The 27,255-nt window shown below is 32.9% G+C and overlaps 2 protein-coding genes and 1 long non-coding RNA gene across 3 annotated transcripts; all 3 read left to right on the top strand.

Moving 5' to 3' along the window:
• The first annotated feature begins 982 nt into the window (after nt 1–982).
• On the top strand, nt 983–8,213 carry LOC101258783 (probable pectin methyltransferase QUA3). Its single transcript, XM_004229786.5, has 8 exons — nt 983–1,539; nt 1,618–1,836; nt 2,957–3,160; nt 3,244–3,454; nt 3,537–3,798; nt 3,978–4,352; nt 4,716–4,811; nt 7,636–8,213. The coding sequence occupies exons 1-8, from the start codon at nt 1,330–1,332 to the stop codon at nt 7,856–7,858; spliced, it is 1,800 nt and encodes a 599-aa protein (XP_004229834.1). The 5' UTR covers nt 983–1,329; the 3' UTR covers nt 7,859–8,213.
• Nucleotides 8,214–8,557: 344 nt separating this feature from the next.
• LOC138337562 (uncharacterized) lies at nt 8,558–9,077 on the top strand. Its single transcript, XR_011210868.1, has 2 exons — nt 8,558–8,651; nt 8,740–9,077. It is a non-coding gene; the product is annotated as an uncharacterized lncRNA (long non-coding RNA).
• Nucleotides 9,078–16,482: 7,405 nt separating this feature from the next.
• On the top strand, nt 16,483–22,654 carry CD2 (cutin deficient 2). The gene is made up of 9 exons (NM_001247728.2): nt 16,483–17,428; nt 17,506–17,726; nt 17,824–17,941; nt 18,035–18,718; nt 18,841–18,942; nt 19,044–19,256; nt 20,641–20,815; nt 20,942–21,309; nt 21,765–22,654. Exons 1-9 carry the CDS (start codon nt 17,225–17,227, stop codon nt 22,143–22,145), a joined length of 2,466 nt encoding a protein of 821 aa, NP_001234657.2. The 5' UTR covers nt 16,483–17,224; the 3' UTR covers nt 22,146–22,654.
• The last annotated feature ends 4,601 nt before the right edge of the window (nt 22,655–27,255 follow it).

Genomic DNA, 27,255 nt, shown 5'->3' with positions numbered 1-27,255 from the left:
TGGAAGTCTAAAAGAACCCGTATCCTCTCATGCCTTTGAAACCGACACACTTTCACTTTGAAATGTACATTGGTGCTACAATGTTTAAATTAGAATACATTAGCCCTATGCACTTGTGATAGCCTTAATTATACTTTAAACTTGACATCAAAGAGTGTAATGTAATCTAGAACATTTTACTTCATAACCTTTTTAAATTGATCTCAATCTAATCATTCAATAAAGATAACAGAAAAAGGTCAAAATTGCCATTGAATTATGCGAAATAAACCACTTATATCCTTCATTATATTTTGGGATCAAATATACCCGCCGTTATCCTAGGAGACCACAAATACCCTCAAGAGTTAACACCACAATTTTTTAATGACGTGACATGCTACATGGGACTAATTCCTCCACCTAAACATTGCCAACTAAGATTCACTACAAAAGAACTTGATCTTTAGTGGCGACAAAGTTGCCACAAAATCTCAAAATATTGCAACTTAATTTCTAAAATAAGTAATTTATCAATATTAAAAACACCCAATATTATTACGAAGAACATGAAAATTACTTCTCGATTCACATCTCCTACTATATACATTTACATTTATACATTTACATATAACATAAAAATAAAACATACAGTGTCTTCAAATTCCTACTTAATCGATATCATTTTTGCTTTTTTAAAAACAATGAAGAAAAAAAATTTAGAATTTAATGTTAAACACTTTTAAGGAAGATTTTTTGGGTTTTTGTGGTGACTATTGTCGCCGCTAAAGGTCTAGTTCTTTCGTAGTGAATCGTAATTAGTCATGCTTTGGTGAAAAGATAAAAATATGAGGTATTAACTCTTGAGGTATATATGATCTCTTAGGATAACAATAGATGTATTTTTTATCCCAAAATATAACAAAAGATATAAGTGATTTACTTCAAATAATTTTTTTTTTTAACTCTTTTCCGTAAAAGTAATGAAAGTGTATGGTAAAATACACTAAAGAAATAGATCTTAAGGGAGACAAACGTCAAATATACTATACCAACAAGAAATTATGCTTGCATAGATCTCCATATTCCTCTTTTAAATCCCTTTTTAAGTTTTAAATCACCAAAATGTATGAATGTAAAGAATAACAAATACTAAAAATTAAAGACTAAAAATATCCTGCAAGTTTCTTTAAGCCACACTCACTTGAAAAAGCAAGTACTTGGTACATATGCTTCAGATCTTCAAATCCTTATCTTCCACACTTAAATTTCTGTAAATATACATATCTATATGTGTGTTATTGGATCTTGAAGTTGTATTTTTAACTGCTACTGCTCAAAATACTGAAAATGGGTCACTTAAATCTACCATCATCGAAGCGAAATGTTCGACAATGGCGACTTCTTGATTTGGTTTCAGCAGCTTTCTTTGCAGCAGTCTTGATTTTCTTCCTTCTTCTCTGTACTCCTTTGGGTGATTCTTTGGCTGCTTCAGGCCGCCAGACTCTTCTCCGTTCTGCCTCTGGGGATCCGCGCCAGCGTAGTCGCCTAATTGCTCAGGTAAAAATTACTCTATTTAATACTCAGTTTCTGTTCGATCTGTATTTTTTTTTTAATGACATGGTACTTTTGGAATAGGTGGAATCAGGGAGACACAACACAGCCATTGATGCATGCTCAGCGGACTATGTGGATTATATGCCTTGTGAAGATCCGAGAATCAATAGCCAATTGAGTAGAGAGATGAATTTTTATAGGGAAAGACATTGTCCATTGCCTAAAGATACACCTCTTTGTTTGATTCCACCGACACAAGGTTACCGCGTTCCTGTTCAGTGGCCTGAGAGTTTGCACAAGGTAATGCATTTAAAAAAATCGTTCTGATCTCATAGGTTTACTTTTGGTGCTCAAAAGGGCGAATCTTTGGTTAGTTGTTATTGATCTGAAGCTAATACCCTGCAGCCCAGAAGTTTGTGCTGAAACGTGTTGAAGAAACACTTTTATTTACTTACTTTAGGTTTCAAGATGCAGCTTTCCTAGTGAGTCTAAATGTTTTCTTTAGCATAGCACGTGGAAATACTTTGTTTGATGGATGGCAGTGAGGATGGGGCTCACGAATTCTGCATGTTCTCAGATCATGGTGAAATGTGTGAATGCCCTTACAAGTTTTAAGCTGTTAGGGGAGATAGTTTTGCTTATGTTAGGTTGTAACAGATTGAGTGATTTTTGAATTCATAAGTTCCCTCAGTTTGGTTGATTTTTGATGTAGGTGAGCTGGAGTTAGCCACCTAGAACAATGTTTAAGTTGCCTCTAGATGTATTCCCATATGCAGCTTATGTATGATCCAGCTTAACACTTGTTGTTTCATTAGATGGATCCCACAATAGTTTTCTTTTAGTCTTCCTTTTTCCTTTTAGATGAATGTGGATAATGGCTTTTCCCTTTTCTTGGGCCTCTTTTGGTGGCAATTCTTAGTAACTCAACCTCTCAATATGCACTCGAAGGATGTGTCTTTGTGGCCAATGAATTTGGTTGAGAAACATGAGGTTTCAAGTTTAAATCCCAGTTGAGACAAAAATACTAGGTGATTTCTTCTTATTTTGTCCTAGTCTTGGTGGATAGAGTTACTTAGTACTTGTTGTTGGTGGGAGGTGATAGGTATCTTGTGGAATTAGTCAAGGTGCGCACAAGCAGGGCTGAACACCACGGTTATCAAATAAAGAAACTCAGCCTCTCAACATATTAAATAATACAGTTCTTATTTTTTTTAAGATTCAGCCTCTCAATATGTGAAATATACAGTTCTTATTTTCTTTTAGATTCTGCTTAAATTCTTGCATTGCATATGTGATTGTGAGCCTCTAGGCTGCATTAATGGAACCCATTCTGTTGAGGGCTGCATTTTTCACTTCTTTTTTCTTCTGGAAGTTTGATGTTCCAGTGCAAGGTCACACTAATCCTTCCCTTTCTTCCTAGATTTGGCATGAGAATATGCCATATAATAAAATAGCTGACAGGAAAGGACACCAAGGATGGATGAAAAAGGAAGGGCCATATTTTATCTTTCCTGGTGGTGGAACTATGTTTCCTGACGGAGCTGAGCAGTATATCGAGAAACTTAAACAGTATATTCCGATAGCTGGTGGTGTTTTGAGGACCGCCCTTGATATGGGATGTGGGGTGCGTTGTTTTTGCTCATTTCCTTTGAATCTTCAGTAATGTTCTTCGAAATCTGTGACCGTAATAATTTGTTCCTGCTGCAGGTGGCTAGTTTTGGTGGCTATCTACTTTCTGAAGAGATTTTGACACTCTCTTTTGCTCCAAGAGATTCACATAAATCACAAATACAGTTTGCCTTGGAACGAGGAATACCTGCATTTGTTGCCATGCTTGGGACACGCAGGCTTCCGTTTCCTGCCTTCTCGTTTGATTTGGTTCATTGTTCACGGTGTTTGATTCCTTTTACTGCGTATAGTGAGTTCTCTGAGTTCCATGGTCATTGTCAAGGTGCTTTATATCTTGTCTGAAAACCCTGACAGAAGAGTTTGCCATGCAGATGCTTCATACTTCATTGAAGTTGACCGGTTACTCCGTCCTGGAGGCCACCTTGTCATTTCTGGTCCTCCCGTTCAGTGGCCCAAGCAAGATAAGGAGTGGGCGGATCTCCAAACAGTGGCCAGATCGTTGTGCTATGAGCTGATTGTTGTAGATGGAAACACTGCCATTTGGAAAAAGCCTCAAGGGGATTCATGTGTTCCTATTCAAAATGAATTTGGGCTTGAGCTGTGTGATGAATCAGTAGATCCAAGTGCTGCATGGTGATTCTTTTTCATGATTTCTCTAATTGTTATTTTTTTACTTCTCTCCTTTCATAGTCTTCAGTTACATCTTTCTGCGACCTCCATCAATTTTTTGGTGCATTCGCCTTGATAAACATATTGTTGTTTGGAAGCTTTATAAATAACTATCTCTATTTTCTGTCTCAAATGAATTGCAGGTACTTCAAGTTGAAAAAATGTGTGACTAGGACTTCATCTTCCAAAGGAGAATTTGCCATTGGGAAAATTCCAAAATGGCCAGCGAGGCTGATGAAAGCTCCTTCGAGGGCAATTGTAACTAAAAATGGAGTGGATGTGTTTGAAGCTGACTCAAGAAGATGGGCGCGGAGAGTCGCACATTATAAGAGTTCATTGAACTTGAAACTAGGAACTTCATCAGTTCGTAATGTCATGGACATGAATGCATTTTTTGGAGGATTTGCTGCAGCATTATCATCAGACCCAATCTGGGTGATGAATGTTGTTCCAGCACAAAAGCCTTTAACACTTGATGTCATTTATGACAGAGGCCTTATTGGAGTTTACCACGACTGGTGAGTCAAGAGTTTTTCTATCTCATATTTGATAGTCATTCTTAGAAGTATATGGTTGACTGGATTCTGGTTCATTATCCCTTTTCCTAAGGAAAAAAATCTAAATCCTTTCTGCTAGACAGCGAGTTTTATGATACAAATTCTCTTTCTTTATTCTTTATGTCTGTGAAGTTCTTTCCTTATTCAAAGACTCACCCCTAGTGGTTTATTTATCCGAAAACTTACAGAGCCATGGAAAAATAAAACCTCCACATGATAAGTGCTGACATTAGCTTCTTGCCTCGTGTTATTCTTTCCCCAAAGGAAGTGGATAGATGGTTATTTACTTCAATTAATGAACTTGATTTACCACTCGTGTCACAGGTGTGAGCCTTTCTCAACATATCCTCGGACTTATGATCTGATTCACGTGGGAGCCATAGAATCTCTCATAAAGGATCCCGTTTCCGGCAAGATCAGGTATGTCTAATCTTCTGGATTTTTCTCTACTCTTTATTTTTTATTATCTGTAATTAGATATTATTTCCAATTGAATATGAAAGTTCTCACCTATTTCTAAGAAGGCAGCTTATCTATTAATACAATGTAAAACTATATTGCATATTAATAGTTGATGAGAGAAATGATATCTTGTATGATATTTCAGTTATTTGAGCATTTAAGAGATTCAAAAACTATATTAATCCAAACAGTTATTTCAACATGTTTTTCACAAATACTAGTATAGCTGAACTATTGATTTGATTTCATTGCAAATGACTTGTATCAGTATTTTTGGGTTATATGTGAAATTAATCTTATCTAGAAACTCTAAATATGTACAATACCTTGGGGATAGTAATTAAAATCTAAATAAAATCATCATATGGTTAGAATGTGATCTCTTTGTCTTGAACAAGAGGTAGTGTACAGTCTATTGGAATCATTGAGACTATGAGAAGTTCTCTCAAAAGGCATAATCAGATCCAGCCCAAAATAAAGCAAAAGTAGAAAATTTATATAGGTGAAGGTGATACCAATTAGTTGGGATTATTAAGTTTGTCTGTTATTAAGTCTACTTTATTAATTTTGATGTTTTAGTAGAAAACACATAAAATTTCTAGTTTTATTTGATTTTTATTTAATTTTGTATAATATTGGACTAAGATGAGCTTAAATGGAGTAATATGTCTGTGAGAATGCGTATAGCCGATCTCAGCCACTTGGGATTGAATTCTAGTTATTTTATGAGTAGAATACCGTTATGTTTATTTATTTATTTATTTTGATAATGGTTGTGTCATGGCTATTTCATGTGCATCTTGACAAATTCAGGGGGTACCTGCTACTTCTCTCTGACATAGTGACCATTTAACTGTCTAACTAGGCTTAGGCATACGAGAAGAAATAATCTTTTTTGCCTCTGTTGAGATTGAAACGACCCCAGTCCGTTGGAAGTATACCATTATACTATACGGGCAGGATGCAGAAACACACACACACATCCATATAATGTACATCTTTAAGTAGTTAATAAACTAAATAAAGTTTTCTAAGAATCATTGACAAAAGTGGTCCTCACTTGGTTCCAAAAAATATTTGATGCAATAGTTGTTCTTTTCTTTTGGTCTATAGAGTGTCTCATGCCCCAAACCTATTTTTAAGCTTTGTACTTATTTTGTGGCCTATATAAAAAACCTTGAATCCTTGTGTGAAATCATTTTGGAATACCAATAAAAAAAAATGTAAAATCATTTTGGAATTGAGTAAAATTTTTATATAAAGCTATGTGCATTAATTTACTTTTTTCAGAGAGCTTGTTTCCTCTCATGAAGTAAGTGGGTGATACATGAGAATCGCCAACCAAGATATCCTCTTTTCCGGCTATCATATAACAATGGGGTCCCTGACCTTGCCAACATTGGCACATCCTCAACGTTTAGGCATCAATACATGGGAATAGCCTACTTTGAGAACTAGAGGTCTTTGAGAAAGACGATATAGTCGATCTCTTGATCTCCTTGTGAAATTTCCCAGATGTTATGGAATTTTGAAGATGTCTCCGGAGAAAATATGTAGCCCCTTTATTTTATACATGCATGGATTAGGGTTTTGGGGTAACCTCCAATTAATCTGGTTTTACTAACCCAAAATGTCCATGGCAGCATCTTTTAGGCTATCATGTCATTGTGGTTTCCTGAACTCGTCAACATTGCCCCCACCCCCGATGGTTAGACATCAATTTTTTTATTATAGAACATCAGTAAATCTTGAGGACTTGAATACCAATATGCTGTGATTGTACTTTCTGTTGCAACTTCTGGGTTGAGATTTTGGAAACGAATTGCTCCATTGAATCATTTGCATGTAGACATTGAATGAAGCATGATAGTTATTTGTGTACACATTGAATTTCATCTTCTAGCGTTATTGGATCAGTATTTGACATAAAGTTCTGCAACCATTCATCTTGTATCTGGTTTCAGTGAGGAATAATGCTATTACTATTTGCTGAGATTTTGGGAAATAACCATCATTAGAATTCACCTTATATATAATAAGCTAACTATCCACCATGTCTGACACCAACCAGTGGATGTTGTGTTGTAACCTCCCTTGTAAACCTATCAGCCAAAAACTTGTGGTTTCTTTGAACAAATTTCAAGTCAAGAGCAGAGCACTTTTTCTAGTGGAATATAGACTCTATTTTCTTTTTCTAGAGATGAATTTCTTCTCTGATGATATTTTTTTATTTTTCAAACAACCTTAATAAAGTTAGGTGAACAGTATAATCACAAGTACACTCGTGATCTGAATTTTGTTAGCAGTATATTTCTTCGTTGATTAATTATCAAGGTTAAACATTAATGCATCATTTTTCTCCTCCCTAGACATAACTGTTGTATCTCCTAGCCTCTTAAGGTATAATTGATATGCATGGAGATGATGAAGTAAACTTAATACCTTGTTAGTTTTTGAAAAGGTTAAATAAAATTGTATTCTTATTCCCTAAGGGTCATTCAGCATGCAAGAAGTTAGTAATAAGAGAAGGGGTTTGAAATTTAAAAACTGTAATTGGCCATGCTTTTCTCTGTAATTGATGTTAGACTTGTTTATAGGGAATAATTCTTTCCCAGCCCTCTTACTCTTGAGATAGACAAAGAACTGGAATTATACCAAAAAAAGAGATGTAAGGCTGTGCTAGGTTTTATTGACGGGCATGTATGATGCCCCAAATTTAGTGCAAGTGTGGAACCAAGCCCGTTAGCTGCAAAGTGATTGAACCATTTATACATTCTTCCAGGTGCAGCCTTGTCGATTTGATGGTGGAAATTGATAGAATTCTTCGGCCTGAAGGAACTGTTATAATTCGGGACTCTCCTGAAGTGATAGACAAAGTAGAGCGTATTGCTCCTGCTGTAAGATGGACGGCAAGTATTCATGAGAAAGAACCTGAATCACATGGAAGGGAGAAAATCTTGGTAGCCACGAAGAATTTTTGGAAGCTACCTTCTTCATCCTACTGATTGATCCTTTGGTTTTTGTAATGTAGGTATATCCTTTTTGTCTCATTATTAAGTCCCAATAACTTGTTTCAAATGATGCATCTATTCTACTTCTTTCTTGTCTCTTCAATTAGCTTATGTAGAATTAAATGGAAGTGTACAAGGATGAGGGAAACTGTAAATTCTTTTTTTATAGTATCACTGCTACAAACTCTCCTAACTTCTTTGGTATTAGAAAATGACCAGCCAGGTGGCTTCTTGTTCACCAGAGTTGGCAAAAGTTGCATGGTATGAAGTGGCAATAACTAGTTGCTGCATCATATTTATACTATATTTGGAGGGCAATGACATTGGCTTCTCATTTCTTGCTTGACTATGTTCAGTCCTTTCATTTCCCTATTTCTTTTGTTTCTTTTACATCATATATGGACACCTCTGTGTGCATAGCAGCTTTGTTTTACTTGCATATGTATTACATCTCGAAAAATTTGAATGTTTATAAGTAGTCATTTTAGAAGAGTTCTCTGCATTTTTTGTGTCTATTCCCCATCCTGTTAAACCTCAACATCATGCAGTCCATACACAATGCAGGGAGCTGAAGAATTCTTGTAAATCATTTATTTAGCAATTTTCATCAAATGCCAAAAATGCAGGCAGTTGAACCTAAGTTTCTGTAAAGTTGTCTGACTTTACTTTAAAACATCTCTGGCATTCACATCTTTTTTTCTGTGTAGATAAGATGGTGCCTGGTAAACTTATGTGCACCTTGATTATTCATTTGTTAGCAATTATCTTCCAGCAGCACAAGTACCAAGTAATTTACCTAACGTTTTTTTTTTGGTCTCTATAGAGATATAAATCTTTTTATTTTCATGGCTTGAACTAATTTCACCGACTCTTAGGCCACATACTTGGGTGCTATCTTCTGCTGCATCCTTTTCGCACAGAACATCTGCTGCACATACTGAGGCCCCTTTTCTGCAAGTTCAACTTAGTTTGGGCATGTCCAATCAAACAAAATCACCCAACCTCACAGGGGCTTTTCTCATCCTGTTGTGTAACATGAATGAATAACCTTTATTAGGCTCTTCCCTTGTCAAAATTTATTGTCTGTGTGCACTCCTCATTATTGTCAGTTTTTGTCAACAAACTTAGGAGCCAACATGTCATGTTTGCTGCTTTTATTGTAACCGGCTGAACAAAAGCTGATTCAAATAGCACTAACATAGAAACGGAGTAATTTCACCTGTCTATTTAGATATCTCTTTTTTAATTAAGAAGTGTCAGAAAGGTGATGATTGTTGATACAGTTACATGTGATTCAACAAAGTTGTTCTGGCTGGCACTGTGTAAAAAGAGTTTGAAATAGAGCCTCTCAATAGTGGTCCCAAAAGTATAAAATTAATCACGGGTTACACTCATGCATTTTGTTTGCTCCTAAAGCTCCTGCAGTGTGTCCATTGGCTCCTCATTTCATTTATAATACGGATTTTTTTTTGCTCTCCTATCCTCTTGCTTGTTTCATTTTTTTTAGGGAATATTTGCTTAATTTTGACATTCCAAGCACACAATTAAATAGAATCTAACTTCTTTTTTTTCTTCATAAAATAGTGATTAAGGTGTTTAAACCCTACTAGAACCAACATTTTAAGTAATTTCTCGTCATTTGCTCTAGTCATTAGGGGCCGATGCCTATGTAGGTAGAAGATTGCAGATACATAGTTGAAATGTACATAAACAAGTTGACCTGAATACTACCATTATATGTATGTGTGTATGAGAAAAGAAAGAAAAAACTATATGATTACATCATATATTTATATATAGTCTAAATTCCGAATAATCTATATCTGCCTAATCTTTGGATAGTACCAAACAAACATAAGGGAATGCAATAACAACAACAATTTAGTTTCTATCGATAGAATCAAGAAAAAATAGAATATATGCAAATCTTATCCGATGAATATATGATGACCCGAATTTATAATAGACAAAGGAAAAAAGAAGACTAACACAAGACTTCCAAAATCCAACCAACAACATTCCCCCTCCCCCAACCAACCAAAAGAAAATCGAAAATATTGACAAATTCTTGTGGAATCTAAATATGAGATTTGAAAAAAAAAAAAAACAATTGTTGATGCTCAAATAGTCAAAATTTCTTCTCTATTGAGTTTTAACATCATATTTAAATGAATTTGGTTGGTATAATAGAAAATTGAAATATCCAAAGGATTCAAAAATTGACTTTTCATGATTAATGAATTTCAACTTCGTTTTGTCAAATAAAAATTCCACATACTCTAGTACACCAAATGTAAATTCACTTATAAGACAGACTTGTGATAACAAGCACCGATATGACTTCATTGTAAAAAAAAAAATAATCATACGTATATATAATATTGTCTATATCAAGAAGTTCATTCAGTATATATATCTTTAATCAACGAATTGTTGCTTTCAAGTAGAAGTAAAATGAGAAGTTTGACAATAATAATATATACATAATACATAGTCAAAACTTGTGTTTCACAAAGACTGGAGAATTTTAAGTGTTCTACATAAGTCTTATGTTCACAATGAAGAAAAACATAAACAAATGTGTGGGGTCTATAATTGTAACGTGTAAAATAAATCACCACAATATTATACTATTCAAAACTAGGTGTTTACATCATTGAAACAGTATTATTTTTTTTTATTGTCTTCATTAGGTGAGAATGCGTTTCTAGTTCCACTTTTTAGCTTTCAATTTAATGTACCATATAATTAGTTCACATAAAAAAAGTTTGTCTATATTCCAAAGAGTAAGTAATTAAACAAAATCATAAAGCATATAACAAGAGAGTTGTCAAAAGTTATTAAATCACTACTAAAAGTACATATTTTATACAACTATATATGATGTGAAGTTGATCGATACAAAATTTAAGTGCATGTTAGGTTTCTTAATGCTAGCCTAGAGCCTAGAGCACTTAATATATTTGGTTTGGTCATTTATGCATGTAAGGTATTGACCACTTTAACTGACATTTAAAATAGGCTTAAGTCATATATCGCTACCCAGAGTTATTCGCATAATTCACTTAGACATTTCAGTTGAGACTTATACCTATTTATACCTAAATTGTTCAAAACATGTACCTATTAGACACAAAATGCTGATATGACAAAATATGTGTATTGCACTTTCCTGAAGCGCCTGAAAAGACTTAAAATAGTGTCTTTTTTATTATTTTTTATATTTTTTTCTTCTATTATCAACACTTGGCAGTATAATTAACTTGAAAAATATTTTCTTCTTTATTTAAACTTTTTTCAAAAAAGAAAACACCCCACTCCTTATCTACTATCTTCTTCATAATTTAGTTTACAAAACTTTTTTCATTTTAGCTCCAACACTGTTTTTTTTATATATACAAAAAATTTATATCTTCCGAATATGAAGATAAATGAAAATCAACTATAAAGATTCAAATTTGAAAGAAAGTCTTCGTAAGATTTATTTCAAATCTCATAAAAACAAGGAACAAGTATGAGAAGATGAAAAAAGATAAAAATGATTTTTACGTATAAAAATAGTTAGCCGATATTTATCACAATTTTCTAACAAAGATTTTTACTCAAATTCATATATGGTCATTAAATTTATCAAAAATGATACAAAAAAATTTGAAAGAAATAATTTTGGAGCTATCAATTTTATTTTGTTATCGATGTAGAGTTGAATAACCACCAACAAAATTTTCTTTCTTCTTCACTCTTAGTATGAAAAAAAATAATTAATCTTGAAGTTATTTGAAAAGAATAAAATTTTGTAATTTGAGAAAGAATGTATTTTGGGGAAGAAGATGAAGATGAAAGGGGGTTGGGGTGGGGTGGGGTAAGATGGGATAGAATAGGTTGACATTTTTATTTTTTATTTTTATTTTTTTAAAAATTAGATATTAAAATGTGTGTTTTTTTAATAATTTTTGGCCCAATGCCAAATGTTATTTTTTAATTAGTCATTTTATCACGTCATCGCAAGTGTATCACACCCTCTTCACGTTTTTTGTTGATTATCAAAAAATGTCTAATAAAAACGATTATTATATAGGTAAAAAGGTTCAATTGGTACTATTATTAATTGAAGTGTCTAAGTGAATTATGCGGATAACTTAAGTGGCCGCTGATAACTAAGCCTTTAAAATATTTTAGTAAGGTCATAATCAATAAAGGATGCAGAATTTTCATCAAGAAAAGTTAAAAAGTAATATGTGATAATAAAAATATATACGTATATCACCACAACAAAACAATAATTTACCTTTAGAATTGTTAAATCTTTACTAACATTTATATGAAGTATTGGTTCTAGATTATATCGTTCCGAATTGACAGAAGTTGATAATATGGTTCATTTTGTGAGCCAAAAATTGTTTAGGAAAGAGGTGTTCGATTGCATTAAACTCCTTTAAAATTAATGCAACTGGGGTCATTATAACTACTAATTTCCCCTCCAACTTGCATATTTTGCAATTCTTGAATTGACATTTCTTTCACTATAAAAGCAATTTTTTTTTCTTTTAATTGAATATTGATAACATGGTCCTGGACTCCTACAGTCATTTAACACGAATTAATTAGAACCGTGTGATATGATATCTCACATCTACTTGATTTCTTCTCCAACCTTACATGATTGTTTATACAAAAGTATAAAAAAAAAACAATATTCAAATATATGTTTACACGCATAAATATTAATTTTGAACCAAATAAAAGAGGCAAATCAAAACGTAGAAAGATATGATATCTGGACCTAAGTTAGCTCAAGATCGATAGAAGATTATTTAACTTCATATAATCAGATCATCAGTTTCATGTCCTGACCAATTTGAGATTCTAATCCACTCTGGCACATCCTTCACCGCTCAGGCTAGATGTGAAGCTAGTTGGGGGTTCATGGGTTTGGACAAACTTACTAGGTTTTTCGTATGACTCTATAGTATTAAAAAATTAAACAAATATATTTATATTAACATTTAAACCCAAAATAAAATTGATTTGGAACCCCCAAATTCTTAATTTTGGCTCCACCTCTGACTCAGGCCCAACTGGAGCATGGAGCGACAGTTCAAATGGGAATGTACCTAGCTCTAATACAATGTAAAGATATGAAACACACGTCTAACTAACCCGAAAACTAGGTAAAGAGGAGATGATTGCCCAAGTCGGTATAAAAAAACATGTCCATTCTCCAACAAATATAGAATTCTAACCCAATCTAACAATAGAGTCGTGATTTTCACTAGTTAAAGAGAATTAATATATCAAGGACCAATACGCACCCATTATAACACTAAAATCTAACATTATTAGCTCAACAAGGCTAGCCGATGTATCACGATTACAAAGTAAACACACATAGAAGGCGACATAGGGTCATAGCTAGTCCCTTAAACTACGGATTCAGCATAGTGTAGTTATTTTAGCTCAAACCTCATATTTACATTGAAAAAATTTATTCGATGAATATATTTAATATATCAAAAAAAAAAAAAACTCAATAACTAAAGATAATTCTGACTCCGCTTCTAATAACATATCTACATATTTAAATTATTCATCACCTATCTTGCACGGTATAATTTTAGGACAAGGAGATGGCAAATTAACAAACCTTAGGACAAGGATGGCTCTGCTACTTAGAGGCATAGACAGTTAGACAGTGGGTTAGAGCTTATAAGAATAATTAACCAAATTTAGTAATTAGTAAATGCTACTTAATGTGATGGTGATAGAGTGCCCAACAATATTCATGACTCATGAGGCTTCAAACATGCCATGAATGGCGGCTTCAACACAAATTAAACTTAAAACCTCCACAATGGACCTTTTCTTCTACCTCTTTTCATGTCAAAGACACATCAACTTGCAACTAATCAAACAAGACCATTACTATATCTCGAAGCTTTTGATAATAATAATTTGTTACTTCCTATGAAATATTTTTTAGAGTGCGACTAATTTAGCTGTAGGTGATGGCGCGTTCTGCTTCTTATCTAGAGAGGGGCGTTCAGCCACTTGACTGTAAGGAGAGGGGCGTCGAAATCCGCCACTTCAAATCAATTGAATCAATGCAAGCAATGCTGTTATACTTCTCATGTCCTAACTTATGTGATATTATGAATTTCGACAGTCAGATAAATTTTTTTTAACTTCCTATAGTTTTTTCTTATATCTTATAAATATTTTAAACAGTTGCCGATAATTAATTGTTAACTTATTAAATAACAAAGGAGGTTGGTTATTAATTTTTTGAAGAGGATATACATTAATATACAAAGTACTATACTATGTTCTGAAAAAAATCAATGTTTGAAAAAATAAAATGCATATTATCGAAGTTGTTGCCGACAATGAAAATACCACTATAAAAAAAAATTGGAGAACATTTGCTCAAAATGTTACTCCCCCTTGATTTCAAATTATAGATCACGATTATCTTTTACATGCTTTAAAAACATTAATTAGAAAGAGTACTTTTAAACTATTTTATCGTTTGTTGGTGTACTTGAAAAATCATAATTTATAAACTTCTAAAACTATAAATAATTTGGATGATAATATTAAAAAATCACGATATATAATTTGAGACGGAAGGGGTATACTCTAATGAAACCAGAATGATATTGGTTTGTAGAAATTTCCTCTAAAAATAATGCTAATTAATTCGTTATTTCTTAGCGACAATTAATTCACGAGAATGACATAATAATTATTGTAAAATATGTTTTTTTTAGAGGTAATTATTACTCATCGTAAATATTTAAAACCTATACAGATTTGGTTCTAGTAATAATTAACTGGTGTTAGTAAAAAAAAAATATTTTTTTGTTAATGTATATATATTTTTGTTACAGTGTATCTATACTTTGTTGAATGACTTAAACAAAAATATTAATAATATCAAGTGGAATAATTCCGAATAACAACCATTATGCCTCGACATTGCATCAGAACGATTGAAGTAAAACAATAATAGGGACAAAAATTCATTAGTAACATATTTTTTCTTGTTTATGTATTTAAACGATTGTGTTAATTCATACTAATAATGGTGATGGGAGAGAGATGACATCTAAATTTATTAAAATTTTAATAAGTAGTTAATAAAATATTCTGAATACTAATATAATAAGTGATAATTATGTAGAAATAATATTTCAAAATTCATTACGTGTTTTGAGATTATTTTTTTTAATAATTATTGTGACACAAGAAGGTGGAGAGAGGGGGTTGCAGTTCGACAAAAGCTCAAATGATTGGTTGAATGTATAGTACATTTATATATGGTAGGCTTGATTTATAAATAAATAGGTGATGTATTGGATTTATTATTTTTTCTTGAATTGTTATATTCATCGAGAAGAGTTAGAATTCACGAAAGAATTTTAGTATGATAAAGATGGAATGACTAGTTAAATATCTAGACAATAATATAGTCCACGTGTTCATTCATCTCCAAATAAATAGGCGATGCACTATTGTTGTTGATTTCTTTGACTTGGACATATGCATTAGGAAGGAATGAAATACTTGAAAGGGTTTCGAGTTGACAAATATAGAATGACTGCTTGAAGGTTCGATACGATAAATAGTAGATGTGTCCGCTCCGACTTTTAAAAAAATAGGCGATGCATCATCTTTGCTATTTTTCCTAAACTAGACATGTTCATTAGAAAGAGTAACAATTAAAGAGTTTCAATAATATATAATAGACGTGTTCGTTTCAAATTATGAAATAAATAGACAATGCATCATCTTCACAAATTTCCTTGATTAAACACATTTATTAAGAAAAGTTAGAATTCATAAAAGGATTTCAATTTGACAGATATAGAACAACTCGTTGAAGATCTATTGTGAAATATAATAGACGTGTTCGTTCCGACTTTCAAATAAATATGTTTGACTTAAAACACATTCGTTAAGAAGGATAGAAATGGACCAGCTACAAGTGGGTGAAAAAGCCCAAATCAGAACCACAGATCCATCTATTTTTGGGCCCAATATAACTAAAAACAGAAAAAAGCCATCCCAGAGAAAAGGAGTAATAAACGTCAGCAGTTGACGCCGGCGAGTCACCGGCCATTTGACTCGCCGGATTCCGGTAATAACAAATACAGTTGTCAAATATGAATACGACCCGCGTACACACAGGTCAAGTGGGTCAAAACAAAACCTTAGTGATAGAAGAAAAGAAATTAAAAAATTAAGGAGAAAGAATCTTTTTTTCCTCAATATTTATGATTATTTTCCTTTAAATTAATCTAGTGATAAACCCATTGACTAATAAACCCTTGATTCCTGTATGAAATTTGTCACCTTGCTGTAATTAATTCATATAATCTTCATGTAAATTTCAGATCCCAATATAGTAAAAAGATAAAGAAGAAATTTTGTGAGTGTAAAAAAACAAAATCTTGGGATCTGAATGAACTGTCTTTACTCTGGCATTTCATTTTCTTCTTGTGTTAAATCTCTGTTTGTTTTTTTTACAGTAAAAAGTTTAAACTGTGAAAAAAAAAAAAAGCTACACATTTTTTCACAGTTTGACGGTAGATTTCAAGAATTAGAGAGAGGGGTTGGGGGTTGAAGGGGAGTGGGGTGGGGGTGAAAGAGTCAACCAAACCTTTTTCTGTGCTGTTTTGGCTGTATGTATATGTAAGGCTTCGATGAGTCCACAATTTTGCGTATTATCTTCACCTTTTTTTTTTTGGTTTTTAGTATTATTTTTTTCTACTGTTGTTACCCCTTTTTCTATCTCTCGTCTCTTCTATTGTCTTTGCAAAACTGATTAAACAAAGCCTTTTTAGCTTCTTTTTCTCTCACTTCCTTTTCTGTGCTTTATTTTTTATTTTTTTGGTTTACAAAAGTCAAGCATGCAGAGATACATACATATAACAGAACAGAAAAATGCCCTCTAACTTAGGGTTTTGCTTGCTTAAACCATTCTTTTAAGTATCTATGCTTTTGTATTTGCAGTTAATGATTAGTTTAAGAAAGGTCCCTTTTTTTTTTTTACTGTTTTGTTAGGAGGGAGAGAAGAGAAATTTTAATTAGTACTGTTATTTAAGGAAAGTATAGAGAAGAGAAAGGCAAAGAGTAGCACAAGTTAAGGGTTTTTTTTTTTTGGCTTTCTTTTCTTGTTATTTTTCTTTCAAGAGTAAAAATTAGAGAGGAAGTTGGAGACATTTGGATTCGTCCTTGTGTCTCCTCTACCTCTCATAATTTTTCTCCCAACTTTTTAGCTCAAAAAAGATACAGTGAATCTGTCAAATATACAAAAAAAGAAAAAGTTTAGTTCTTTTTGAGTTTCTCTTGCTTTATTTCATGAATTTTGGGGGTTTTCTTGATAATAATTCTGGTGGTGGCGGTGCAAGAATTGTTGCTGATATACCATTTAATCACAACAACAGCAGCAGCAACAACGACAATAAAAACAATATGCCCACTGGTGCAATTTCTCAGCCAAGACTTCTTCCTCAATCTCTTGCCAAGAACATGTTCAACTCCCCAGGACTTTCTCTTGCTCTTGTAAGCCAAATGAAAAAGAGCATAAAAATTGAATCTTTTTTACTTTTATATGACACCCTTTTTTTTTTTTGTTGCAGCAAACAGGTATGGAAGGGCAAAGTGAGGTAACAAGAATGGCTGAAAACTACGAGGGAAATAACAGTGTTGGTAGAAGGAGTAGAGAAGAAGAACCAGACAGCAGATCTGGAAGTGATAACTTGGAAGGTGCATCGGGTGATGAACAAGATGCTACCGACAAACCACCAAGGAAGAAAAGATACCACCGACACACTCCTCAGCAAATCCAAGAACTTGAATCGTAATCATTACCTTCTTTTTCAAATGAAAAAAAAATGATTTTTTTTTCTTTCAACTTTTCTTATGAGATGTTTCTATTATGGTTTTTTTTTTCTTAGTCTTTTCAAGGAGTGTCCTCATCCTGATGAGAAACAAAGGTTGGAGTTAAGCAAAAGGCTTTCTTTGGAGACTAGACAAGTCAAGTTTTGGTTCCAAAATCGTAGAACTCAGATGAAGGTAATAAAAAAAAGATTCAATTTCTATGGCTTTAAAAGATTCTTTTTTTTTGTGGGTTTCTGCTTCTGAATAATGAATCTTTGATTGCACCAGACTCAACTGGAACGCCATGAGAATTCGATACTAAGGCAAGAGAATGATAAGCTTCGTGCAGAAAACATGTCTATAAGAGAGGCAATGAGAAATCCAATTTGTACTAATTGTGGTGGTCCAGCAATGATTGGTGAGATCTCTCTTGAGGAGCAACATCTTAGGATTGAAAATGCTAGGCTGAAAGATGAATTAGATCGAGTTTGTGCACTTGCTGGCAAGTTTTTGGGGCGACCCATTTCATCTTTAGTAACCTCTATGCCTCCCCCAATGCCTAATTCAAGTTTGGAACTTGGAGTTGGAAGTAATGGATTTGGTGGTATGAGTAATGTACCAACAACACTCCCCTTAGCACCTCCTGATTTCGGTGTTGGGATTTCAAATTCTTTACCAGTTGTGCCTTCAACTAGACAGTCAACTGGAATTGAGAGATCACTTGAAAGATCCATGTATCTTGAACTTGCTTTGGCTGCCATGGAGGAATTGGTAAAAATGGCACAAACTGATGAACCTCTTTGGTTCAGGAGCATTGAAGGTGGTAGAGAAATACTTAACCATGAAGAGTACATAAGGACATTTACTCCTTGCATTGGTATGAGACCAAACAGTTTTATTTCAGAGGCTTCCAGGGAGACAGGCATGGTTATAATCAATAGTTTAGCTCTTGTTGAGACATTAATGGACTCTGTAAGTAATTTCTTGATTGCACTTTTAGGTGTCTAATCCTGTAAATATCCTTGTCAATTATCATACATGAAAGTCATAAATCTTCATTTGTTTTTTCTGATGATTAGCTTTAATTTTGACAGAACAAATGGGCAGAAATGTTTCCATGTTTGATTGCTAGAACCTCAACAACAGATGTTATATCAAGTGGTATGGGTGGAACCAGAAATGGTGCACTTCAGCTGGTAAATTAAAATGAACCTTTGTTTGTAGTTAAATCAAATGTTATTATTATTATTATTAGTCAATGTTGAAATATGATTTTTTTTTTCTTGATTCTTTATAGATGCATGCTGAACTCCAAGTGCTTTCACCATTAGTACCAATTAGAGAGGTCAATTTCCTGCGTTTCTGCAAACAACATGCTGAAGGTGTCTGGGCTGTCGTTGATGTATCGATTGATACCATCCGTGAAACTTCTGGTGCACCAACGTTTCCAAATAGCAGAAGGCTTCCTTCTGGCTGTGTTGTTCAAGATATGCCCAATGGCTACAGCAAAGTAAGTTCTCTATGAATAAATTCAATTGTCTATATTCGGTTAACTCTATTCACAAAGACTTTTCTCTCTTCTACTAGTGTGTCGTTTAGTACTATATATTCAATGAGTTTACATTCATGGGGTAGCTACTATTTTGCTTTTTGTGTTTAATGAGTTTGGTTGAGCAACTACAAATTTTTGGATCTTAGTTCAGAACATTGATTTGGTTTTTTTTCCCCACCTAATTTGGATTGTCAAAATGACTAAAAGCTTTAGTAGTCTTTTTTGGTTATTTGGTCCAAAACCAAAAAGATTAGATTATTGAACCTGATAAGATGCTGATTATAGGGGACATAACAGTATTAAAAAGTCATCAAATATCAGCAACTTACTTCCTGCTTAAGATGAGCTTAATACTAATATTATATGAACACCGTACGTGTGGAAATCGAGGTTAAGGACGAGTTAATTAATCTAATAAATTGAATAGAAGTCTCCATTACTTATATTTTTGTGCCTTGGGACACATTAATTTCATATGATTCTTCAGAAAATAATTTAAAAAAAATTAAATTAAAAATTTGCTTTGTAACTTTCAAGCATTGGTTTAATTAAACAATGTATTTGATGTTTCTATTCCAATCTCTGATGCTGTCTCGATCAGTCCCCCGTGTATATAATTAATTCATCTAACTGTGTATTATCTGGTTCCAGCCTTGTGATGTGTTTGTTTTTTATACTATACTAATGAAGGACTCTTTTTAGTCAAACAACAAGACTGACTACATTATTTTTTGTTGTCACGTGAGTATCTACAGAGTCTAAAAGCTTTGTGGTACATTTCTCAATGTCTCAAACCTAACCTCGTGCCTTCAAATTTGCATAAAAATGGTGAAAACTTGTATTTTTATGACTTCTAATTTTAGGGTTCTAGGTTCTATCATGTCTCTCCTTGAACCTAACTTTGCTATAGAAACCATTTCCAAGATTTGTCCTGTTGCATCACAAAAATTTCCCATTTAGTAATGTACTTATTTTTTTATTCTTTTTCTAATTTTTGGGGTTTTTAAAACATGTTTGGATTAAAATAAATCTATACTAATAGCACTAATAAGTTAGGTGACGTTATTCATGGTCTAAATGTTTGAATTCATTTGTCACAACTAACTTTGCTCAGGAGTTGTAATTATTTGCCTATGTGATAAATACTTGTCATAAATTACTCTATAATTTAAATGTAGTCGATAATAAATTCAATGCATATGATCATTAATTTACTATGTAACGAGGGAAAATTGTGACAACAATTGATTAACTCCCCTTGTGATTATTATTATTATGCTCTAATTTATTCCAAGCAAGTTCAGACCGACTAAATAAATTCTGACGGTTAATAATTATGTAGGTTACATGGGTAGAACATGCCGAATATGAAGAGGGTGCAAATCACCATCTTTACCGGCAGTTAATTAGCGCGGGTATGGGGTTTGGCGCACAAAGATGGGTTGCAACCCTCCAACGCCAGTGTGAGTGTCTTGCAATTCTCATGTCATCCACCGTGTCTGCCAGGGATCATACAGGTAACTAATTAAAATCTATATTTTTGTGAAACTGTTCAATGAATCAACCTCTATCATGTGATGAGTAGTAGACCCTTATATTTTGTGTGACCAAATTTAAATTTTAAGAAATCAAATCACATGCAGCAATAACTCCAAGTGGGAGGCGTAGCATGTTGAAGCTAGCACAACGCATGACAAACAACTTTTGTGCTGGTGTTTGTGCTTCAACGGTACACAAGTGGAACAAACTTTGTGCAGGTAATGTTGATGAAGATGTACGTGTCATGACTCGAAAGAGCGTCGATGACCCTGGTGAACCAGCAGGGATCGTCTTAAGCGCTGCTACTTCCGTTTGGTTGCCCGTTTCCCCTCAAAGACTCTTTGATTTCCTCCGTGACGAACGCCTCCGTAGCGAATGGGATATCCTATCCAACGGTGGCCCTATGCAAGAAATGGCTCATATTGCCAAAGGCCAAGATCATGGCAACTGCGTCTCTCTCCTTCGTGCTAGTGTAATTTCCTCAACCCTTTCTTTTTTCTTTTTTTTTTTTATGAAAAAATTAATTTTGAATGGATAGAGATAATGCATGGCGATTTATACATATGAATGCATGTAAAAAGATTGATTGATTATGCATGTGTGGGGTTCATTTTCTTGTAAGATAAAAATAAAATTGTTGATTGAAAAGGACAAACTAGGGGGATTTGGAAGTATCTCAAAAGGACCATCTTATTCCAGATCTATAAATTTTTAACTTTGTTGCATCTTTTGTAAATTTGTAAAAAGTCAAAACACATGATACATGTTACCTTTTTATTTTAGTCAGCCCTACTATGATATCACCCTTTTTACATGAAAAAGTCTTCAAACACTGCAACAAACAACTGACGTATTATATATACCACACAATGGCATTATTCGTAAATATATTCATAACCAAGGGGCTTTGTATTGATCTATTGCCAGGCTATGAACGCGAATCAGAGCAGCATGTTGATACTTCAGGAGACTTGCATAGACGCGGCTGGGGCGCTTGTTGTATACGCGCCAGTTGATATTCCGGCAATGCACGTGGTGATGAACGGTGGAGATTCGGCTTACGTGGCTTTGCTTCCTTCGGGATTCTCAATTGTACCCGACGGCCCAGGATCTCGTGGGTCCAATGGGCCTTCATGTAATGGGGGCCCAGATCAAAGAATTAGCGGGTCACTCTTGACGGTAGCCTTTCAGATATTGGTGAATAGTCTTCCTACAGCCAAGCTTACTGTGGAATCAGTGGAAACAGTCAATAATCTTATATCATGCACTGTTCAGAAGATTAAAGCTGCACTTCAATGCGAAAGCTAATATTTGAGACAAGGAGAACAACTTTTTTTAATATATTTTTTTTTAATAATATATAGTTTAACTAGTAGAAAGAAAAAAAAAAAGTGGTGCGGTAATGGAAGGAGTGGAGGCTTGATCATTGAAGAACTCGAGCTGAATTGGAGGCTGAGTCAAGAACGAACCGCGCTGAAAAGACCATTGCTAGGTGGTAAGGGCCGGCTCAACTAGCTCGAGGTGTTATTAATTTGGTGTTCAACACAAAGCAAAGGTGGTGGTTCGGGTATTGACTCAGGGTACTAATATCAGTTGGTTCATGAATGAATCAGCTTTTGGGTGAAAATTTTCAATTTGGACAAGTTGTGTGACAGAATTATGTCAATTTCAGAAGCTATGGTTTGTTTTTGATGAATTTATAGTTGTTTGTTGAAGAGTCATAATGGCTCTTTTGTTTTGTATGTTATGGTGGGGGACAATTGACAAATCAACTATTGTACGTTATCTTAATTGACCTACTTTAACTTGAATCTCATTGTCATTGTTTATTTTTCTTTGCCATTATGGTCTAGGTTCACATTTGATCACAAGTGAAAATTTGTTTTATTTTAACTTTTACAGTTTATCAAGTCGTAATATATATATCTTTCTGAATATTGTATGTTCGATATCTTTGAAAGTTATGTATGTCATCTTCAATAAGGATTAAACCATCGCTCTTCATTCTTGTTTTGCAGATTAATTAATTGTTACTCAGACAAAATATGCGACTATCATGTGATAATATAAGCATTGTAATCTAAAGAGAAATTTCATTCACATGTATATTTTAAGAAATCTGCAAAAATTCACGTACTACATCAATTTTTTATAAAATTCTAATTTATTTATCTTAATGTAATCCTAATATCTTACCTGAAATAAATAAAATAAATAGGAAATATTATGAGGTATTTATTGATTTTAGGCTTACGTTGTTTGATGTACATGTATTTGCTAAGTTCGTGAAGATATTAGGTGAATTATATGGACAATACAAATATAACATTATTCTGTAAAAAACTGTTATTCTTCTTTGATAAAAAAATAAATTTATATTAAAAGTTTATTAAAACGTGTGATAAATATATTATATATTAGTAAAATTTATATTATACATATAAATTATTTTATATAATATGTATTAAAACAATATGATGAATATTTCATAGAAAAATATTATTGCTATAAATAACGAATATTTTTTTAATCTAAAATATCTATTTAAATTTTTCAAAAGATATTTACGTAATCGAATGTTAAAGTTAATCAAATAAGATTGATTTTTTTTTAAAGAAAAAGTTAGGGCAGGATTAGAGATGAAGTTAAAGAGAAAGGGAATGGGTTTGTGAATTGTGATGAGTGAAGGTGAAGACAGCTGAGGAGTGATGGAGAAAGGGGGCGGGGGCTCCTGCAAAGTGAGGTGCATTTAATGTAATTTCAGAAGCTGTTGGGACAAACACTTCCCATGCATTTAATGCTCTCTTTCCTATACTTATTTGTATTAAAGTCTGATTAAATTTAAATCTTCATATATTAAGAGATAAAATGCTTTTTAATAAAGATAACTCCTCACCTAACGAGAGTCGAATATTACACAGTTGGTCTAATACTATTTCTTAGTTTTTCTTTTTTCTTAATCATGAGTAATAATTTTGTAAATATTTTCATTGTTCTTCCAAAAAAAGATATCCAAATCACTGTTGAGATCACTTTGGCCTTTTGCCTTGAGACAAGGCATTTTCTGTAACATTTGTATGGTTCATCAACTCATGATGATAAGGGTTTCTTCATCCTAGCTGCTCTTTGGATGTCAATAAACTGATGGTCACTGTGGACTTAACTAGCTGCAAGGATAACTCTCTTGGGGCCTTATTGGTTCATTTTATATGAGGAACTATTTACTCTTTCTACAAAAGAATAACATTAATGAGAATGTTTTTTTAAAGCTTATATAGGAATTTAAATAATTATATATACACAAGTCATTTTCAAAGATTAAATATTGATTTTTAACACCTCTTTTTGTCCATATGACTAACTAATTAGTGTGAAAGTTGTAACCACCTTAATTAGTTGGTGCACTATATCTCCTAACCACATATTGTATTATTTTTTACCTGATTAATTGGTCAAAGGAATTTATTAATTTTTTTTTAAAAAAAAAGAAGCTCAAATTGAATGAGGAAATGTCCTCCCATAAGTATAAAATTACTTTACATTAAGTCAACAATTATCTAGAGGCATCAAGCAGAGGAAAAATAGCTAATTTAAATTCGCGCTAAAAAAATTATTGAATTAACATTAAATTTAATTTAAAACTTAATATTTTTAATTTCTTAATAAAATTTTGAAATTATAAACTTTAAATTGTAACACCGTTTCTAAGTAGATATGTTTGTCAAATAGTGGTGGGATTTGTTGTCACCAGACGAAATACAATGATGCTTATAGATATCTATTTGTTTTATCTACTGGAATTTTATTTATCCCTTTTGCGGAATCACATATATATATTAGTATTGCCCTAGATATCTACAGGGTGTGGTGGTGAAGGAGTTTAAAAAGAATATGAGCTAACAATACGCCAGGGAGCAATGATTATTTTGTATGTTTGATTGGCTACTAGCTATTTTATATTGGTATAAATTATAGTTTTGAGCATGTTCATAGGTTTGTACTACTCTTCTATATGTGTGGAACTCTCATATATTTTTGAACTTTCATTTTCCCATTAGTTCCATTGCCTTGTCTACATTCACAAGAGTCGTCTCATCTACAAAAAGGGACCATTGAAAATATGTATTGGCTCATCCATAGTGTGTACATATTGCATGTTGTCCATTAATTTATTCTTTTGTTTCCATACACACACAATCCCATTTCTTTTCACATTCAACCGTATCAAACTCATGGAATGAAAAAAGGGCATTAAATGAACGGGTTAGACTAAAATGAAATGGATTTAAATGATCTATGGTAAAATCTTACAAATTTAATAGAGGTGGAAATATAAAATATTATTATCTTGTAAAAATATTATTTAATCGATAAATTAATATTTATTAATCTAAAAAGTGTTCTGTAAAAAATGTCATTCATAAACTTGATGAAATAATTAATGATACCAGATTAACCTAATCTTTTTGAATTATCCAGACGAAAGTGATACATGTTTAGAGATCCATTACTTAGAAGAAATTGTGGATATCATCCCAAAAAAAATGCTAAAGACAAAGTTGAAGATGATACAACATATTTGCTACCAATTACGCGTAAGGAAACATTTATCACGTCTAGAACTTTTCACAGCTCTATGGTATCGTTCGTAAAGACCACACCGAAACTTTTGATGTAATAAGTAAAGTTAGATATTAGCTTCAACTACGTATAATTTTTTTTTAAAAAAAACAATAGAATCATATTTCACTAAATTATTTTAGATATATTTGTACTATTAAAGAATTATTAATTTATGATAGTGTTGCAACTTACGATCATATATTTATATATAGCATATATTATCTTATTATCTTATAAAAATAGATTATTTTTTTCATTGACCTAAGTCAAGACCAAAAAAAAATATTATCTTAAAAAAATTATTAATTTACCGAATATTACCGGACATAACTCGTTAAGTAATTTATTTCTTTCAAATATAATCTTTCGAACGGTGAAAACGTCGAACAAGTAGGACTCTAGGGTGGGGGTGGGGGTGGAGAGTGATGGGCAGAATAAGAATTTTATATTTATATCACTACAAAAGGTAATAACGAAATATAATACGCTACACATGTCATGTAATTTTTGCATATTTAAACGGAGTTAATTGGGTTAAGTTGATAAATAAGTGTGCCACGATGCACACAAAATTGACCAGATAATAATGTATAATATTAATTTTTATGGGCTAAATTTTGTCATTCCTAAATGAATTAACATTCATTATTTGATTATTTTATTCTTATACAAAAACTGTATCAGTTAAATATTTATTACCACTCGAAATTCGTTGCACGGCTTTATACAACTTTAATGGATGTCCATATACACAAACCTAGTCATGTATACCTTGTAATGAGTATTAGTCTTACAAAACTTTGCAACCATAATTTTGACTTTTCAAACGAGTTTTGGAGAAAAATATAATTTTCAAAGTTTTAAGAAATACTAAACCTTTTTCTACATAAATTGTGTTATATGTATATTCACAATATTGTAAATTAATTTAAGCTGCTAATTAGTAATTACAATGCAAATTATATCTTTGTTTGCATGATATGATAGTTAACATGAGTTAACAAATTAAGTAAAGACTAATCTTATAATCGATCGATCAATGATATTATACTTGAGCTTAAGAGCTTTCTATACTATCACTATATATAATTGTAACGATCTATTTAGTCGTTTTGAGCAACAGATTTTATTTCTGGAAAAACAGGCTGAGACGACGGAACCCACGACGGACCGTCATGAGCACGACGGACCGTCATGAGCACGACGGACCGTCGAGGGGTCTCGTTTCAAAACACTTAGGAATTCTGAAAAATGGGTCCTGAAATCGACTCTCTGAACTTCGTAACGGAATGGCAGGACGGACCGTCACAGACTCTTCAGAGAATTGAGTCTCTGAACTCTGTGACGGAGCAGCAGGACGGCCCGTCACAGGCTGCGTAATCCCAGGCGAGGTCGGATTTCTGTTAAGTAATTTAAGAGGCGTATGGGACTATTTCTGCTTTAATTATAAAGTTAGTGGGTTAATGTTAATAAGTCTAACTACTTGGGGGTTAAAAGAGGTAACCTTGAGTTAATTAGTGGGTTATTATTGTCATCGTTTATACTTAATTATATGCTAATTAGGATAAAAGAAAGAGGGTTTGAATAAGAAAAAGAAAGAACAGAAAGAGAGGGAGAAACGATCTCGAGAGAGAGAGAAACGAAGAGGAAAGCAAAGATCTTGAGGAAATTGCTTGCTTGATCACGGATCTTCGGTGGAGGTAGGTTATGGTTTTATGCTACTCGTAGTAAACTCTTAATAGCGAATGATATGTATTGGGTAGTGTTGTAAACCCTTCTATATGCTTAATTGTAT

This window comes from Solanum lycopersicum, chromosome 1 (assembly GCF_036512215.1).
Source record: "Solanum lycopersicum chromosome 1, SLM_r2.1".
In the NCBI taxonomy this organism is placed as follows: Eukaryota; Viridiplantae; Streptophyta; class Magnoliopsida; order Solanales; family Solanaceae; genus Solanum; species Solanum lycopersicum.
The sequence above is the reverse complement of the archived record's forward strand: the minus strand, read 5'-3'. Positions and strand labels throughout refer to the sequence as shown.

Excerpts from the sequence above, each read along its gene's own strand:
- LOC101258783 (XM_004229786.5), top strand. The coding sequence starts at position 1,330 with ATGGGTCACTTAAATCTACCATCATCGAAGCGAAATGTTCGACAATGG. Across the intron at positions 4,353-4,715 it reads ATTGGAGTTTACCACGACTG|GTGTGAGCCTTTCTCAACAT; the intron begins GTGAGTCAAGAG and ends CTCGTGTCACAG. Across the intron at positions 4,812-7,635 it reads CCCGTTTCCGGCAAGATCAG|GTGCAGCCTTGTCGATTTGA; the intron begins GTATGTCTAATC and ends ACATTCTTCCAG.
- CD2 (NM_001247728.2), top strand. The coding sequence starts at position 17,225 with ATGAATTTTGGGGGTTTTCTTGATAATAATTCTGGTGGTGGCGGTGCA. Across the intron at positions 18,719-18,840 it reads TTGAGACATTAATGGACTCT|AACAAATGGGCAGAAATGTT; the intron begins GTAAGTAATTTC and ends TAATTTTGACAG. Across the intron at positions 20,816-20,941 it reads GTCTGCCAGGGATCATACAG|CAATAACTCCAAGTGGGAGG; the intron begins GTAACTAATTAA and ends AATCACATGCAG.